The sequence below is a fragment of the Gastrolobium bilobum genome, unplaced genomic scaffold, assembly GCF_033153095.1.
Source record: "Gastrolobium bilobum isolate Gb01-03AN ecotype WA unplaced genomic scaffold, APGP_CSIRO_Gbil_v1 utg4171, whole genome shotgun sequence".
Taxonomy (NCBI): Eukaryota; Viridiplantae; Streptophyta; class Magnoliopsida; order Fabales; family Fabaceae; genus Gastrolobium; species Gastrolobium bilobum.
Window position 1 is genome coordinate 39,483 of NW_026895378.1, and position 20,104 is coordinate 59,586.

The window sequence follows — 20,104 nt, forward strand, 5'->3', positions numbered from 1 at the left end:
ATAGTCTCACTCAACACTTTAAGTTTTCAGTTGAATTGGTTCTTTACATGATATCAGAGTCTCGATGTCATATGTTCGATCATCACTGCCCCTATTTAATTAATAATGAATCAAGTCTTGTCAAATTTCTCATGTTACATGAGATAATTTTGTCTCATACCAACCAAAAAAATGGATCAAATCCATTTTTTTCTTTCTCTCTCTTCTTCTTAGTGTGTGAGCCCATTTTCTAGTGTGTTGCATGAGACAAAATTATCTCATATAACAAAAAAATATATATTCCCCTAAAACTAATTAAGAATGGCAAAGAAAAAAAGATCATTCACATCAAAATAAACTAAAATATAAAACATTAATGTCTTAATAAAATAAAATTTAAATCTCAAAATAAAGGAAAGTATGTTATAATTAAAACATATCTCACGGGAAAATAAAGTATAATTTACCCTTGAAATTAAATATAATCGATCAATCCCAAAAAAATTAAAATAATAATAAATAAAACATAAGCATACTTTGATATTCAGTTCCATTTTTGTATGATTCAATTATGTATTGAGTTCAGCATGAAAATTATGGACTTGTTTAGGGTATACACAGTATTGATACTTACTGACAATTCATGCGCTTGCTAGTTATATATGCACCTTTGTCATTCCTAAGTCCCGGAGGCAATTTGACACAATCAGCAATTACTTTCCTTCGCATTCTCAATTTCTTTTCATTTTTATGAAAGGTTTGATGTAATTACAACTGTACGTATCCAATGGCAAGTTACAACATCTCAGCAAGTTGGTTGAAATTAAACAAAGGCCTTAATTTTGGCAATGAATTTAAAATAGAACATCTGTAAAAAGTTTGGTGACATCTTTCCAATTACTATAACCAGAACACCTTGAGCCAACATAAACCGCTCAGTTGGGGTTATGATGAAACAATCAGAAGAATCAGATGAGCTATGTACAGCACTGTCCTTTCAGAGAAATGGCAGAATCCATGACATAAGTTGTTGGACAAATAATCCATCTTCAGAAGGATCTTGCAAGCATACTATTAGCAATAAAAATCTGCAAAACAAAATAAAATTAATAAAAAGGGGAGAGGTGTGACTGGATAACGACTTCCAAAAGAAGTAGCAAACTAGTTCAACCAAAAGAGAGAGTAGCAAACTACTGAATTCGAAAATGAAATGATGCCACGGGCTTTGAATAAACAATAAGTGTTTCTTGCATCTCAACAGACAAGAAATGACAGCAAAACAAAGACTTAAGATGCAGAACCAATTTAATCACCAGATTCACGGACATATGTAACATATGTGACGTACACGCAAAATGGGACATAAACAACCAGAGATAAAGGGATGACCCTCTATGCCAAGGCTTAGGAGAAGAGAGAGGCAAGACAACTTAAGGTTCCAGGGGTCTATTGGCATAATAGAATGACAATCTTTCTTATAACTTTATTCTGCAAGCGACCAAAAATTTCACCAAAAGACTAGCATGTTTTAGCATTTCTTTTGTAATGAATAAAGATAACTTTCATGAAAGGACAGACCAGAGTTTAAGTGGTATAACCCACTTGAAATCCAAGAAAACAATGAAACCTGAAAAATCTATCCAATCAATATTACAATTAAGAACAATGGAAAACAAAGTCCCCCCACCTAGAAATCAAGTATGATGTAAACATACACAAGTGTGTGCAAGTTACTCAAGAACAAGTAATACTAATGAGAGGAGTTATTTTTCCACAGGACCTCCACAGAGTTTAAGTTCGGCATAGATTGGTGTGGTACCTCTACCCCTGTGGCACCAAAATATGTATATTGGAACCATGAATGAAGAAAGGCATGAGATAAAAGTACATTGGCTGTTCAGTGAGGCCCTTCTTGAGGAAAGAGGACCTAATATGGTGCAACAAGTTTATAAATAGAATAACTGTATCTAGCATACAATTTAGAGTCAGAGAAAAATTCCGACTCTTCTAGCATTGCCAACAAATACTCAAATCCACGTCAAATAATACCATGATTTTTTGGGGTCAACGTGTTCACATCAGGTCATCTTTTCTTTTTTAAATAGAAAAGATACAATATTGACGAAAAAGTAGAAAAGTACAGAATAGAGACAACATATCCTCAAAACAGAGATAAGAAAAAAGAAATCCACATCAAAAATCTCCAAAACCGATTGGAAAGCCTCAAAAGAAACCACTACAAAGTAGATACCAAATAGGACACAAAAAAGGTTCTATATAGAGTACCATCAAAAACATGCCACACCAAAAACTTACCCAAAACTAGATTTAGCAAGCTTCCACAAAGTTTGACTATGCACAAAAAGTAAACTACACATCCTAAAGCAATTCCTCCCAGAAGACCCAAAACAAAGGCTATATCTAAATTTTCATGGTGATAAAGAACTTCTCTCGCTGCCTCAATTGCTTAAATTGCAGGCTGCCACAAAGATTTAGCCCCACCCTAGTAATCCATGTGTATAAATGGAAGCTTGAAAGTTTCAATGTTGAACAAAGATGTCAAACAGCAAGAAAGATCACAATCGCTTACCTTATTCTCCTCTCCAATCTATTAATTCACTTCGTGGTGCATATAGGGTAGTGGCTCGCTCTTCTGCCTCAGTATCATTTACTATACCTCGGCATTTTGGGAAGCCACAGTAACATGCAAGCCGTTCATCAATTGAGAAAAATCTGTCACGTGAACTAAAGAAAGTCAGCATAATATTAAATTAGGAAGAATTATAATATGTTTTGAAAGTATCATGCTGCACACAACTAAAACCAATACAAAAATGAGTTTTGTATGGGTCTTTTTGTGATCGTATCTGAACTCATTTAAAGAAGAGGGAAACCTGTAATCATATGTAAGCTCTTCCCATTGTTTGATGTCCCTCTTTGCAAATATTACAATATGCTCATCGCCATTAACGCTAATAACTCTTGAATAGCAATTTGGCTGCATACAAGCAAGACATATATTGGTAACACCAAACATATAGGAAACAATGAAAATAAGGCTGTAGGGGTTCTTCAGCAAATAAATAAGGTGAACTGCAGTATTTCCAAACTAAAGTCAACAGTAAAATATTTGTTTTAACATCACGACAAGTATATACCAGCACTATCCAAAGCAATATACTTTCATTTGACGGGGCACCTATATACAGTTATAGCCTTATAGGTCTTAATCAGACTGTTTCACACAAAATGAATCCATCTTATCAAGGGTTATTAACCGCATGCAGACAACATATTAAAAAAAATTGTGCCAGAAAGTGTTTTGTGTCACAAACAAAAATAAAATAAAAATAAAAACAAAAAATTTCTTCGCTTTAGCTGAATTAGTGTCACAAACAAAAACAGAAAATTGATTTGCTCTTGTTGAATTATATTTTGTTGCCACTGTTGTGCTTGTGCAGTCAATGATGGTGTGTCTCAAACCGTCAATGCAATTTACGAAGAAGAATTAACAATACAACATTTTTTGTAGGGAGAAAAGAGAGTATGCTACTTATAAAAATCTATCAATATGCTAAAACAGGTTGAAGTTTTCTCAAGATCCCTTATTTTAAAGAAACCTTCCAGGCTCCATTCCTCAAATAATTAACTGAAGATTGAAAATTAAAAACACAATCAAGCGAATCTCATACATCAGAAGGCTGATTGAAATGACAATGTTTAACGAGCAGTAAATTGATTAATTGAAAATCTAAAATTAACGAGGAAAGGACGCACTGCACAGGAATGATTAATTAAATGAGCAATGCTTCCGGCTCTAGTAGCATCAATGACTCGTTCATCATCAATCCGAAACATATATGTTCCTGCACCCTGCACAAAGGAAAGAGACAAGTTACTAAATCCTGCATAAGCATGCATACTTAACATTCCAGAAAGTGCATTACTAATACTATTATTAGATTTATTCATCACAGAAGGTGCTATTGTCGTAACATCCTTGTTCACGTTGACAATCAAAGGTTCCACAATCTACTGTTTCTTATAGTTCAACATTTTCATAGCTATCAAATTATAGCATTAAATGTTAACAGCTGATTCAATTGACATCTCACTTTCAAACAAATCAGCTGTCTGAAAACCATGTCACATTTTATACATGCACATCTGATAATTGGAAAACACTTACCACCAACGAATTGTATATAAAGTGCTCTCTCCGGTCGGCTATGGGAGGTCTAACAAGTTCACCAGTGTATTCAATCACCTGAATAAGTAAAATCAATTTGTTCATCCTTGGAAGGTGAAATGCTTTACTACAAAGGAGGCCCATTCAAATGGAAATGTTGTATTTACCATATCTCCGCCTTTATATGGATGCTTTGCGAAGATACCAAATCCATGAATTCTTGATTTCCCTTACAAACAGAAATTTTCAAATATTTTATCATGAGACAAGATGGCTAAATCTCAAATTAGAACCTGCCATGTCATTAACAGCCACAATTCCACAAAAATATATAATTGCCCTTTTCCCCACCACTTTTGAAAATATTAAAAAAAAATTATGCCTACCAAATGCTAGCTGTTTTCGAAAGGTTTCCCTCATGTACTTATATTTTTCAGCAATAGAAAGTATGCTGTTCGAAGCATCAATCAGAGAGGTTCTCAGTCTTTGTTGGCTACAAAAGAATTTTGGGCAAACTCCTCTCCCAGAAGACTCTAGGTTGTTTAACAATCCATGCTGGCAGTATCCACCAACTAAGTAAGGCTGATTCTCTACGAACAAACGTTTCAATGATGCAGCTGCAAGAGCTTCAGGTTCTTTTCGACCTCTCCTGCCAAAGTAATCGTACGGCTCTGTCCAAGAAGAAAAAAGGCAAACCTTATTTTCCAAATTCATCTTTAATTATTTAAACAGAACAATTTATACAAAGCAGTAAGAGGGGCCAGATAGAGAGAACGAGAAGTGCATCTCCATTGGCCAATAAGAGCTAAAAAAAGAGATAAGAACATGCAGCAAAATCTTTCCCACAAAAGATGCATCCTGAAAAGCAAAAATCATCAATAGGAAAAGGTGACCCTTCTTACTTACCCACCACCCAATCGACCTTCCATCCCCCAAGCAATATACAATAGTGGTCCACACCCCTTCCCCAAAGCTTCTACTTAACTGAGCACAGAGACACACATCCTTTTATATTATGCATGTATCTTCATGGCCCCAGGTTGAGTCTAAGAATTACTTATACAAAAAGCATCTTTAACCGAATGATATAATTCACACCTCAATCAACTCAAAACACAGCATAACAAGCTGGAAAACTAAGATTTTGAGCAAGAGATAGAACGGGCATTTTTGGTACCACTTCAAAATAACCCCTTCTATGAACTGAGAAATATTATTGATTTAGAGGTTTCATATATTAATTGGACAGATATAGCCAGATACAATTTTGATAAATGGGTAGCTTGGCATTGGTTTTTAAAAGAAGTTTTTCCCCAATCAAAGGACAGGAAGAGGGTTGAGAATTTAGGAAAAGGGTTGAGAATTTAATAAAATTGTTGACCCTGACCCAAACCAAATTGTTTACTAAATTTGTGGCAAGCATTTTTACCCATCAACTCAGCTAATCTGCCACCCTGCTTCTAGCACACTACTATTTTGCCTACCCAGATGGCACCAAAAGCACTCTTTCTTTAATACACAGGTGATTGTTAACCCAATTTTTAAAGCAAAAGAAAACCAATTTGAACCAATGTGATTTGAGTGTCAAGCATTTTTACCCATCAGCTCAGCTACTCCTCCATCCTGCTTCTAGCACAATACTATACTATCCAGATGGCACTAAAAACACTAATACACAGGTGATTGTTAACCTGATTTTTATAGCAAAAGAAAACTAATTTCAAGCAATGTGATTTGAGCGTTCTCATCATTAATTTGGTACGGATCAAAGTATATGACTTGCAAATAACCTAAAATGATTTTAAATAGGGATTAACTTAAACTGAGCCAAAGGACATACACACCAAAATATTGAAATAAAAAAAAAAAATTATATAAATAGCAAAGTAACAAGTGAGTGAAGTGACAGATAGTGTAACAGCAAACCAATCAAAAGTCATAAATTTCCGTTTTTTCGGTTGCAGGAGGTTAACAAGTAAAAGTTATGAAAGTGACAATTTGCCTTAGTAAAACAACTGTCAAATATCATACCACTTCGAGCACAACCCGACGGATTGGGTGGTGGTTCATAGTCTGAACATTGACCGGCAACTCGAACAATACGTTCATCAGCAACAGCATGTTCATTAGATGGCTGCCTATGTTTCTTGCAGAAAGAGAGTAAGCGAATGCACTGATCTTCATCATCATCAACAGAAAGTAGATAAAGCCTGTCCTCATTCTCAAGCTACAAAATTATAAAAAATATATGGACAATGAAATCAATTTTTTAGCTAATTTTTGTATCAAAGCCAACACCACATTCTTTAAGGTCAAAACAAAATAACTTATAAAACATGTATTGGAAAAAAGAAAAAGGGAGAAATACCTCAACACAGAGACCGGCAGCACGTGCACAAAGTGGATGATAAGCTACCCGACAAGAACTGTTTGAACACTATGCAGAATTGACATTTGGGAAAAAAAATCACAATTAAAATTCAGAAAACAATTAAAAATTGCTTCATAAACAAAGACTAGCTAGGCCCCATGCATTAATTGTCATAAGGTGGTTGTTTGCTGTGGTTTAGTTAGCAGAGATTTGGTATCCCAGCTGTAAGGAATTACCTTACTATTGACCAAGAAAAAGCCTACTTAAGCTACTCTTTTATTAAAACTCAAGACTTACTTGGATGCAGGCACCATAAGATACACCACATATGCTACATAACAACTTCCAGCGGTCCTGTTCAGATACAAAATTCACAGGATTAAAAGGAAAGCAAATAGAAAAACAATTGGTATATTTGCAGATTTAGAACTCATAACATAATCATTGACACAGACAAGAAGTAGTTTGGTTAAAATTAAAAAAGAAAAAGATAATGAAAATGTTCATAGCACGAAAACTTAAAAAAACCAAAAAAAGAAGGAAATGAAAAGAATAATTAGTCATAAAGGCCTACCTTACTGATTCTACTCAAACCATCAATCGGCTCCATTCTTTTGACATCAGCTAAGCAAGTCTCTGTCAAAAATACTAACCCTTAGCAAACATAATCAAAACTTAGGAGTAAAAAAGAGTAAATAAGGCCATACGCAAACGAACCAGGTATCCACATGGCACAGGCCAAATGAGCCCACCGTCCATCCGTTGTAGGCTTCATTGCACCACCTAGAAGAAACTCAATTAAAATACTCAATGATGCCATGTGATTCAATTTTTAATGCAGCATAAATATTAGAAGGCCATAGCATACCTATGAGTGGACATAAACAGCAAGGTGGGGGGGGAGCACCCGAACGACATAAGTTGCACAACCATAGCACTCCATTAATAGGTTCCAGTTCTCCATAGCATCTAGCATGGACCTAAGAGAACATCACAATTCACAGCTCAATCTCAATAATGGGGTAAAATTGTAGAGCTTTAATGGTTCATTAAGCATTACCAGACAGATGTTAACCCATTATTTATGTTACATAATTTGCAATAATCCAGGGGAAAAAGATGCATAAAAATTTATGGGGTCATACCATCATTCTGCATTTGTCACACTGCAGAAACAGATTGTTCTCGTACTCCTTAAAACATAAATAACTCCCATTTAGCAAGCAAGACAGAATTAGATTATAAGCAAACAAAACAAGCAAGAAAGGTAACAATACAATATTTCCCTGGAACGAATTTGGGCAAAAGGAGAAAGGAGAAATAAGAAATAGAAAACGTTCTTCTTCAAAAAAAAAGAAATAGAAAACGCAACTAAAGAATATGCAGGTAGGTAAACAACAAGCAGGAGCTCTATAGGATTAAAGAAGGAAAAAAACCTCTACCTCATCCATGTGGCACACATTGCACTTATCGAGATCAAACCAATTAATATGAACCTGTCTATAACCAAGAGGCAAGTCATTATATCTTCTGGAATCAAAATTGCGAACTGAGTTCTTTGAAGAGACTTTGGATTTAGATAATCCCTGGAAATAACAAAACTTCTTTCAGAGAAAATAAAGCATCGGGTATATGAATTGAAAAGAATTTGTATTTAGCAAAATACTTGGTTAGTTCAACAAGCAGAAGATAGCATTAAAAAAAGAGAGAGATCATACATGAAGCAAAAAAAATATTTAATAGAATATGAAACTAAACAATGCTCAGTGTACAGCCAAGAACAAGCAAAGCAAATGTAAAGTATGGAGATAAGGGGAGCAGGTGAGTAGATTGACAATGACTATAAAAGTGACAACTTATTGGTACAACAACAACCAAGCCTTATCCCACTAGGTGGGTTCAGCAACATGGATAGATCGATGTCATTGAGCTATATCAAAAACCAAATTCTCTTTAGTTCACTAAGTATTCTATGGGATAAGTTACAATATTTCCTGGTTAATTCCATTTATTTCCGAAGTATTGACTTTATGTTTCAGGTCAGAACTAGGAATTAACTTATAACTAAATAGCATACCCGTATAAGTTTAGCGACTTTAGGATTGGAGAAACCAAACATATCAGACCCAGAATTGTAGCCCCTTTCTATCCCACCTTCAGCAACAGAACCTTCAGAAGCATCCTTTTCCAATTTCTTTATCCTTTTGTATACTTGATTCCAGCAATCAGATGGAGTATAACCATTGAACTGCAACAGAACATTTATAACAAGTTTGACACAAGTCATAGGAATGAGAGGTTCTTTTCTAATTTCTTTCGCAAGAAAAGGAGAAACACGAGCCAAAAAGCAAGGGAAGTTAGTTAAGGAATTTAACAATTTACAAACAAACACATAAATCCTGCTATTAAATAGGCACACTGTATCCACCATAGATCATAATATTTTTGTCATCAAAGATTTCAAAACAGAAAACTATAATTAAAAAAGAACAGGAAAAGAATCTGACATATGTCAGAGAAGGTTAAATGCAATATATTCATAGGGGACATTACCCAAAAAAAAGATACAGAAGCATAAATATCAGATGATTCAATATAAAATTATCAGAGAAACAAATGTCTACAGGTGCAAAGTCAAATATAATATGAACCAACCTGCTCACCACCATCAACTGTAACTCTTAATAGAGGTCGGACTTTGGATTCTGGATCTCTCAACACCTCCATCTTGTAAGGGGCAGATACTTTAGGATCTAAACAACCAAAAACGCAGAAAATAGAAGAAAACAAAAACAAAAGAATCAGAACCACTCGAATTAAGATATGCAAAGATGAATGGTATGACATATTTGACAATTTCTAAAACATTCAAAAAGATCAAACTAAAAAGGGTAGAGATATTTTGACTCCAGAGTAAGACTTATGAGTGTTACTCCTCATCTCAGCCATTGATTTCCGTCCATCCAACAGTTGTCATTTATTTGAAATTCATAGTAGATTAATTGATATAACTCAATAAACTATAACCGTTGGATGGACAGAAATCAACGGATAAAATAAGGAGTAACACTTAGAAGTCTTACTCTGAAGTCAAAATATCCCTCCCCAACTAAAAAATATGACATGCAAACATCCCAAACAAAATAATAATAATAAGAATAACAAATGCTTCACCAATAACTGAAGTAAACTTCCTCACTGCTGTGTATCCTTCAGGCCAGATGGATCTTCCATCCCCGAAAGACGTAGAATCTTCAACCATTTTTCCTGAAAAAAGAATTAAACAGTTTAACATCCCATTTGGCCATTTGGCTGTCACCAAATTGCCAATAAACGAGGAGAAACACAGTAACCAAGAGAAAGAGAGAGACAAGTAACATTCTTGCAGACATATAATTAAAAAAAAATGCAGTAAATCCACACAGTATTATTCAGCCATTGCATTTACTGTAAAAAGAAAATAAGATCCATTTTTGCTGAAAATGCAGTACACTGTAGTACTAGTTCGTTCCTAGATACAAAAGTGTGTGTGTGCGTGCGCTTAAATTTAATTCATTGTGAGTGTATAACTATAGTTATTACAGTTACTGTGCTAGTTCTGTATAACCTGCATTCGCAGCAGCTTGTAGCACCTTGCATTAGTTAGTGTGTTAGCTGTTATGAATTTGTTATGATCAGAGTTTCAAGGGACTTGCTATTTCCAAAATGCAAAAAGAGAATGACAAGCCACACTGCATTCTGAAGATTTTCTTGTTTGGGTATGCATAAGAGGAAAGCCAATGTTTGGTTTCAAAGAGACTCCTCACAACCATTCATTTTATCTACTATTATCCAAAATAATCAAGTTATTAATGATACAATGAAACCAAGAAAGACTTTCTAAAATCTCAATTTATCCTATGAGTGGAAGAATACAGAGTTGAAGTGAATAAAATAAAATACTGAAAGGTTATGTTTCGATGGTTCTCCCAGAAATCAATAAGGGAAATCAGTAAACAATAATATGATGCAAGCATCAATAAAATAAGATCCGACCAAGAAAAAAAAAAGATAATGTGAATAAATTCATGAAAACATAAAATACTAGTAATCTTGAAAAATTACCAAGGCTTAGAATTTTCAAATCTCCTACATCATAAGGAAAAGTTTCAACTTTTTCCAGTGCTGTCCAAATCCCTTTGTCATTTAAACAATCTTCACCTGAATCTGTACATCCGCTATCCTCTCCACTTACATTGTTACAGTCATCAGCTGTACATCTTTTCCGCAACTCTAGCATCTCCAAAGGAAGCTTCTGTTCACCTAAATACCTGTTTAAGTGAAATAATTGTAAAACCAACAAATTTGAATAATCATTTGAAAATTCTTCAATTCCAAGTATCAAAGCAGAGACCTTAAAATGCCACATTACAGAGAACAAAAGGCTAAGCCCGTTAAAATAAGCAGGCTAAGGCATATACATGGATAATACAGGTACGAATATAGGACACATAATGCCTTAAGAACTACCCTGAAAAACTAAAGCATGCACATAAAACATAATGCACTTGAATGAATTTTAAGACCATAAGTAATTAAAAACTGGAAAAATCTACCAAACTATTCAAATATTAGACAAGTTGGAAAACAAAGCCATTGTTAGGTAAATAGAAAGGAAAACTGGTTTACTCAAACTTGCTTCCTCAGATTAATACAGTTATTTATATTCCACAATGCAATTTTTTAATAATGGCCACTCTACCACAATAAGGACCTAAGAAAAACAACAAAAACCTGAAACAGCAAAACATGCAAATTAGAATTAACCTTGTCCAACAACATTGCAATAGCAACATATTCATGCTCCCAACTTTTGATGTTCTAGTTAACAAAAGTGAGAACATATGAAAAAAAAGGCATGATTAACAATACCTTTTTGCTTCTTCTAAAGCTTCAATAAAACTAGGTTTCTTGCACTTTGAGTGTAGATCAGTAAGAAGTCCGGTGAGAAATGATTTCACCTGTTGCAGTCTAACCCTAGAAGACAGGAAGAATATACAAAAGAAAAGTTAAGTTCATCTTAGAAACTGGATGAATCTACTGTATAAAGACAACAATCTCTCAATGAAAATTGAAAACAAATTTTTTCTTTATTTTAACAGAATATAAACCTTGCAAAGTCATGGGTGCCAAAAAATTGGACAGGAACTGATCTTCCTCCTAAAAACGTTTTCAAACCCTTACAGTTGCTAGCAAGTGATTCATCCAGAACAACAGCTGGCCACATTGCATGACCTGCAAAATAAACAAAATAATAAAAAGATACAATCACTATAGCAGTTACAAAATTAACAAGATCTAATCGTAACTGAAAATGCAAGGAATAAACAAACAAGGTAATTAAAAGTAGATAAAGTGTGATCTCCCTAAAATAGAATTTTTGAGGAAAGACACGAAAACAAAGAAGTAAATAACAATGGTAAGATTATTTATTTACTTTTGTTCTATGTTATTTCCCATTTTACATTAAGGAAGATCCCTTATCCTCCCAACTCTTTGTAATTATCTTCTCTGTCTCAATGAATTTCTCATTTAACAAAAAGCTTAAAATTTGAGTTTGCTGAAGTTAAATAAAGATAGATTGAACTAAAATTCAGAAAATTAGGACAAATCCATTCACATAAAGAGATACACATACAGCAATTTGCAAATGGAACAACCGAACAAGACTGAGCACAAACCTGTTAGCTTGGCCCATATGATATCCCCAGGCTCAAAGTCTTGACAATCATCCAAACTTGCAGCCAATGCAAGCATCTCTTCAACATCATAGTCAGATACATTACTGTCACGAACTTTGGCAAAATTTAATTTTAAACGTTTCATCTCATCACGGGAAACATGGTATTTTACATTTTCATTTGAAAGAATTAAATTTTCCTCATCACCATCATCATACTTGACCTGCATATATTTATTAATGAAAATTTGAAATCTCAAATAACAGTCCAATATTGTCCAGTACAGATAGATTATAGATGCACACGATTTTTGGTTTGAAGCTATTCAAATCATTTAAGTGATAATTTAGATAGGTAAGGGCCATACATGATGTATCTTAGTTTCCACATCATAACCTTTGACAACGCCTGTGTACGATCTTAAATCCATGGGCCAATAAACCTGCAGAAAACAAGGTTGACATTGATAAACTGTAGTTGTATGAACAAACTCAATAGAATGAATATACAACTATTAATAACCCAAAAGTTAAAACATTGCCTTGCATCGCAATCCAACAAATGCCTCCGGATCAGCATTATCAAAACTCAACCTGCAATAAGTGCAATTAACATTCAAGTAAGATTTTCTCCTCCCTGCCATACAGAAATCATAAACCCAAGAAAACAAATATCACAGAGCTAAACATTTCCCATTTCGCTACACATTTAAGCAAAGTCCAACACCATGGAGCTTTCGTTTCTTCAGTCTAATCTAAACAAACACTACATGTCCGAAAACCCACAAAAAATAAAAGCAGGTAGACAGAATTTTCCATTTCCACAAGTGAGATTTTATCTTCAGAAACTACAAGTGACATTTAACATTCACGTAAGATTTTCTCCTTCCAACCACACAGAAATCATAAAACCAAAAAATAAAAATCACAGAGCTAAACATTTAAGCAAAGTTCAACTTCACGAAGTTTCTGTTTCTTGAGTCCAAACAAATAACACTTCAGAAAAACCCACAAAAATTAAAGCAGGCCAATGAATTTTCCATTTTCCACAAAGAGAGCAAAAAGCGAATTACCCGACCCATCTCTTCACAGTGCGAGATTCAGGCAGCAACTTTGGGAAATTCTCCAATGAACCACACTTGGCGTTCCCAGCAATGCCAGAATTCCCAAATTGGTTGCGGCATTCCCTCAATCGAGGCCCATCGAGATTCCCCAAGGCGCTCAAATCCACACCCAATTTCCCCAACTCAGTGCTCCCAGTTTTCCTCTTCTTCAGCAACCTCCTCTCGGAATCCCCATTCTCCTCCTCCGGGTCCTTCACCCCCGAACCGGACTCGACCCGACCCAGCACGGAATCATAAAACGACGCCCTCCCGGAGGAATGCCTCTTGCGGCGGCGAGAGTAGACGTAGAGAAGAGGGGGTTTCGGAAGCAGCAAAAACGGCGTCGCTTTCTTGTTGTTGCGATGATCGAGTTGCGGTGGATCGTTATCGTTATCGTTATCGTTATCGCTATCATTATCATTCCCATTATTATCATTATCATTGAAATGGTTGTTATGGTTGTTAAGGTTGAGCTTACGAGCCTTGACCTTCTTGGACATGACGTTGGATGAGCCACTGGCGGTGACGCGGCAAGGTGACGTGGCGGAGTAGAGGTGATCGAGCGGGAGGTACCGAATGGGTGTACCACGGGTTGTGTGAACGTCGACGTTGGTGTCTTCTTCGGCACCTTCTTGGGGTTGAGGAAGGAATGCCATGTATGAAGAAGAAAGAAAGAGAGAGAAAGAGAGAAAAAATCGAGAATGTTAGGGTTTTTGTAAGAGAGAGAAAAAAATTAGAAACGATTATGTGTGTGTGTGTGTGTGTGAGTAAGTGTGCGATTTGGTTTGTTTTTGGAGGGAGGGGTTATTCACCAAATAAATCTGTTTCCCGCCGTGAGACTCATCCACACTCTCGTTGTTGTTCAAAGTGAAAGCAAGCAGATGCTGCTGTTTAAGTTCAACCACAAATAAGACCTTTGCAATTGCAACAATGAATCAAAATTATAGAATGATGAAATATGAACGTGAGAGATATTATTTAGGAGTTAGGACCATGAGTGTGACATCATCATCTTCACACACACACACACAGCAAAACCCAAACCCACACCTCCTACTAGTTTGGTACCATCTTTGGTTTTTTATTGATATGAAATGAAATCTTATAATTAATAGAAAGAAAGAAAAATGTAATTTTTTACATTTGCCATTAGGCAAATTTGACAAAATAATTAAATAAGTTTCACTTTATTTAATAATTATTAAGGGTGAGATTCGCTTTAGATTTTTTTTTTATCAAAACTCAGTTTAACTATTATTAATTTACTTCAACACTTTTATATTAAATGCGGTGGTTTTATTGTTAAGTTTTTTAAAATAATATCTAAATTTGATTTTGAGGATATAGTATCATATTTTTTTTTTTTGAGTTACCCAACTCTAATTACCTCTTGGAGTCGAGTTGGCTCCCTCCGATATCCCCACGAGCTTCGACTCTTTGAGCCGGCTATGGGACTAATCCGGAGTGCGGGGGATCAGTGATGGCTAAAGGTTCAGCCCCCTCCCCAAGAATGCATTCAACAGGAATCGAACACATTGTTCAACCCCACTAACTCAGCGCCAAGTTACCAATTGAGTTGCACCCCGAGGGATTATATCTTATTCTAAACAAATGAAAGAGAACAAAATAAATAACACGTATAAAACTAAGGGAAAAAAGTGTGTCGTTTTAAATGACACACCTTATATCATTTTATTTTCACAAAAAGGTGGAATCTACATTTTTAAAAAAAAAATCACTCATTCTCTTTCTTGTGATTTATCTCTTTCTCTCACTTAAAATGATACAACTTTGTGTCTTTTCAAAATGATATACATTTTTTCTCTTTTTTTTTTTGAAGTTACCCAACCCTAATTATCTCTTTGAGACGAGTTGGCTCCCTCCGGTATCCCCACGAGCTTCGACTTTTTGAACCGGCTATGAGACTAATCCGAAGTGTGGAAAAACAGTGATGACTAAAGGTTCAGCCCCCTCCTCAAAAATGCTGGAATCGTACATTTTTTTTCTCTAATACTAAAAGAAACAACTAACAACATCATCTTCATTCCCGTAAATTAGGGATATAAGATAATAACGGAAATATTTACAATTGATAGATTTTATTTTTTAACCAATCAATATAATTTGATTGATGTGTACCTCACAGTTACATCATTAATAGGTCTATTTTAGGAAGGAATCAAAATTTGATTGATCAACACTGGGAATAAATTATATCATTAGATTTTTTTTATGATTCTTCAATGCACGTCATGGAAAATTAGAATAGAATTTTCTAATGTATAGTTATTTCGAAATAAATTTGTTTCTCACGGTGCAAAGACATTATTTCAAGAAATGTATTGAAAAAAATTCAAAGCCTATCAACAGGGATAAGCCACTAAGAGTGTGGTGAAGGAATTGAATAATTTATAAGAGATTCTAAATTAAAATCGGAGTGTCACTGTTATTAAAAAAAAAACAGATACGAAACTAAAAGCCGTGTCTGATTTTGGTTGGGCATGACTTGTGTAGTACTACAGAAAAGGAATAAAAAGTAATTCAACCAAATATAGGATTTACGAAGGAGATGGGCAGTGCCGACGGGTGGTGGTCCCTAGATTCGGCAAGAGTAAACTCCAAACCCATGTCGGTATTTGGCAATGATGAGCATATATCATATATGAGGCATAATAACTTTAAACATCATTGAGGATGACATCCACCCTCAATCATCACAAGCACGTGAGATAGATACATGGGAGCATTTGGTAGAAAAAAAAAAATTATCTTAAAAACTCAATTACTAAGAATATAGTGAAAAAGTGAGTTTAATAGAAAAGTTTAAAAAAAAAATTGGTAGGCTTAACTATTATCGAGAAAAATTGGTTGAATGTAAAATATTACTTGAAAAATTGGATGAATTTATGAAAATATGTTGAACTCTCTCTCCAGATTTCTTTTGGCACGTTAAGTCAAGGGATATTTGTAACTTAAATTGAGAAATGCTACTTTGTTTGCTGAGATAATGAGGTGGTATTCTCAAATGGTCAAAATTTGTCAATATTACTCATAATAATAAATTGCTATGCAAATGAGATTGATAAGAAAATTATTTAAAGTATTCTACTAAACGTTGTATTCTTGTATATCCACCCTCACTTTTCCACTCATCTTAAAAGAAATCTCTTGCCAAACACATCTACTACGAGCAAATATGTAGTGTTTCTGAACCAATGTACTCTCTACTCCCATACAGAGAGAGAGAGAGGGAGGAGAAAATAGAGAGAGGAATAAGGAGGAGAGAGGGGAGTATCACTGAATTTATTTTCCCCTAGATTCTTATGGATGGCCAATTTGAGAGAAAAGGACAAAAAAACATGCTCGTGTATTTTAATAAAAAAAATTCAAAAATTCATCCTCTAACTAATTTTTATTTTAAATTAATCCTTTTAACTTATTAAATGTTAATGTCATCTTCATCTTAGATAGCAAAGGTTCACATACGTGGCATCTAACTTATACACAAGTGTTATATGACATGGTAAATGCCTGTTGGCAAGATGGTCCCCAAGTTCACATAGGCGAAATCCCGATTCATATGTAGTTTAAAATAATTCTTATGAATGAAATGTGCATTTGATTCTAATGGTTAGTTTGTAGACTCCAGGTTACCCATTTTGGCTTGGGAACCATGATAAGCATATGTGAGATATAAATTCAACCACCATTATATATGTCATTTTTAAGAACACTCAATCGTGATAAACTAAAGAGAGTTTATCTGTAACTGGGTGTATAAATACTTTGGTAGGTACCTCTTATGGCCAGTTGTCTTGGTTGGTCGCCTATTGGTTCCCAAAAAACCAAACCACAACTTAACCGAAATAAATAACCAAATCATTTATCTTGAGTTTATAAATAACTGAATCATTTGAAATAGGTTCAGTAATTAACCTAAACCCTTCGGTTAACCACTAGTTTTTAATTTCTTCTTCTCCGTCGAGTTTATACTTCAACCAAAACGATGTGGTGATTGGAGATACCATCCAAGCATGCGTTTAGGGTATGTTTAGTACAAGATAAATTTTTTGGTAACCGTCAATCACGATTACTGAGAATACAATAGAAATTGAGTTTACTCGTAATGTCACGAAAAAGATGTTTGGTTTGCCAAAATATTACTTGGAATATTAGATAAAGATTACTGATTTCATGTTTGGTTTTGAACGAAATATAATTTGAAAATGAGGTTACTTTGCAAAAATATAATCCCAGACTATTTTTATTTTTGTAATTGATAGATTGCATGGGTCTAGGTTTTGATGTGTGTTGGGATATTTTTTCTCAAAAATTGTTGTGTTTTTTCCTTTACTTGAAATTTTGAATATTGAAAAAAAAATTGTAATTTCCAAAAAAAAATAAAAATTGAATTACTATATTATTTTTTGGTAATCTGAACAGTGACTTTTCTTTATAAATCAAATTACCGGTAAGCTTTGGATATTCAAGAACTGATTTTTGTTACTTCTACCAAACATGGTAATTGACGTTTACCAAATAAGATTTACCAGTAATCTTTTTTATACCCTTGTACCAAACACACCCTTAGTCTTATTACAAGCTTTTTTGAAATAATTTGGTAGACATGAATCACATGATAGAATAAGGATGGATACGATAAGATGGATAAGAGTAAAAAAAGATATTAGTTTGATAAATTCATATTTTATCCTATGTTTAATGTGCATTAAAGAAGTAGAAGTAGTTTGACATGGTAATCTTAATTCATCTTAAACGGACCATATGATAGTTATGATAAGATATAAATAGACAAAAATATCAATTTTAAAATAATTTCACATTGTTTTTTAAATTGATTTTTAAACTTCTTAATTTATTTACATTTTAGTTCTTATTTCAAATGATTAAAAAATTTAGAAGTCATCATTGTTAACAAAATATATGAAAGTACATAGGTAACTTATGTTTTTTTTTAAATAATTATTGGATTTCATTGGTGGTGCTGGCAGCGTCAATGTAGGGGTGGCCGGTTAAAGCCGTTGTGGAGGCTGATGGTGAGGGTGTCAGTGACGACCATTGGTAATTGTAATGTGGCGGTGGCCAATGGTGACTGTGACGATGCTAGTGGTTGGTTGGCGATTATAGCAAGTGAAAGTGGTGGTGGTAGCAGCAGCATCAGTGACAATTATGAGGGCTAACCGATGATGTTGATGTTTGGTGCCTGGTGGTTAAGGGTGGCGGTAGCCGATGATGGTTGGTAGCTCACGATGATATTTGGTGGCAACAGTGAATGTTAGAGGTAGCCAATGATAATGACTGATACTCACGTGTCTAGCAAAGTTCATAGGAATATAGCATAAAATAATGGATTAGTGAAGGATGTGTAATATGCCTCCAGCATATAATGTTATAAGGCTTAAAAGAGCAACGATTTAATCTAATTGAAGTAAAAAGAGCTTATATTAATAATAAAATTGATAAATCATGCTCAAACCATGCTTATGGAGCCAGAGCATATTTAAGTTATTGTTTCATTGCGCCTTTAGCGCGAATACCACGCTAAAGGCGCTGGCACAACACAATCCATCTGCGCCACTAGCGTGGACGTCACGCTAACAGCGCCAGAGCTTAAATTCAATATTGTTTCACGGCGTCTCTAGCGCGAAAATGGCGCCACTGGTGCCAAAAGCACGTTACTGCTTTTAAATGAAAATCAAATTGTATCTAAAAAGGGATTGTACACCAAAGATTTGATGGAGATTTGTACATATTTATAATTAAGTATAAAAAGAGAATGTAAACCGTTATTGAGGGTCTTTTGGCTGGAGACTTTTGGAAAGATCAAGAAATTGAGAGAATTCGTGGAGGCTTATGCTGAAGATCAGGATTTCAGAGAAATTGAAGACTAAAGACATTTGATTTTTCTTCTCCTTCTTTTCTTTCATCTTAATGAATTATTTTTACTTCTTTATTTTTGTTTAAACTATGTTTGGCTAGTTTTCTTTTGTTGTTAAGGTCGTGGATCTGATGTGAACTATTTTTTATATTTGAATTGTTTTTATAATTCTTCTATTTTAATTAGTTTTTTTTCACTTTAAATAAAATTTACATATCCTTATTATAATTGATCACTCTTATAGGGTTTTGAGGGTTATAGTCCACAATAGATATATTAGAGTTTTAATTTTGTTGGTGTAAAATAACAATTTGTGCATGATCTAGATATATACTTGTATAAATTGCAGACTTCTTAATTCGTTGAACTTAATGTTTTATTCAATAAGAATTACTAAGACATTATAATTATAACTGAGAATGGTTAAATATACTAAGACATTGTGGTTTAAACAATTGAAATAATTTTTTATAGAAATTAATTTATATTAATAAGGGGGATCAAAAGTGAAATGTACCCTACTACAATTCTTTATCACATTTTTTTCAGTCATACTTATTACTTGCATTATTGCATGTTCTTCAATGTTCTTATAACTACTTTTTATTCTTTTTATTTTAATTCAACATTTTTTATCAACAACCAAATCAACTAGTCCAAATTAAAAGGAATAGTTATAATATTACTTGATGCATTAATTCCCGTGGGATGATACTCTACTCACACTTTTATTACTTAAACAATCAATATACTCGTTGAGATTGCAACAATACGACACTCCTCTTCATCTTGACCACCAAACCATCAAGAAGAGTTTTTATCTCGCATAAAAGCAAATCACTTA

General features: G+C 34.2%; 1 protein-coding gene across 1 annotated transcript; it reads right to left on the reverse strand.

The window, feature by feature from the left end:
- Window positions 1-742: 742 nt before the first annotated feature.
- On the reverse strand, window positions 743-14,251 carry LOC133308132 (histone-lysine N-methyltransferase ATX2-like). Its single transcript, XM_061508740.1, has 25 exons — window positions 13,332-14,251; window positions 12,801-12,852; window positions 12,627-12,701; window positions 12,260-12,482; window positions 11,690-11,813; window positions 11,451-11,555; window positions 10,644-10,849; window positions 9,714-9,806; window positions 9,195-9,292; window positions 8,617-8,787; window positions 7,982-8,125; window positions 7,685-7,732; window positions 7,408-7,519; window positions 7,257-7,322; window positions 7,114-7,175; window positions 6,837-6,893; window positions 6,537-6,605; window positions 6,200-6,395; window positions 4,555-4,839; window positions 4,336-4,397; window positions 4,169-4,246; window positions 3,757-3,852; window positions 2,874-2,977; window positions 2,570-2,712; window positions 743-1,067 (listed from the first exon to the last, which is right to left on the reverse strand). Exons 1-24 carry the CDS (start codon window positions 14,015-14,017, stop codon window positions 2,571-2,573), a joined length of 3,354 nt encoding a protein of 1,117 aa, XP_061364724.1. The 5' UTR covers window positions 14,018-14,251; the 3' UTR covers window positions 743-1,067; window position 2,570.
- Window positions 14,252-20,104: the final 5,853 nt, after the last annotated feature.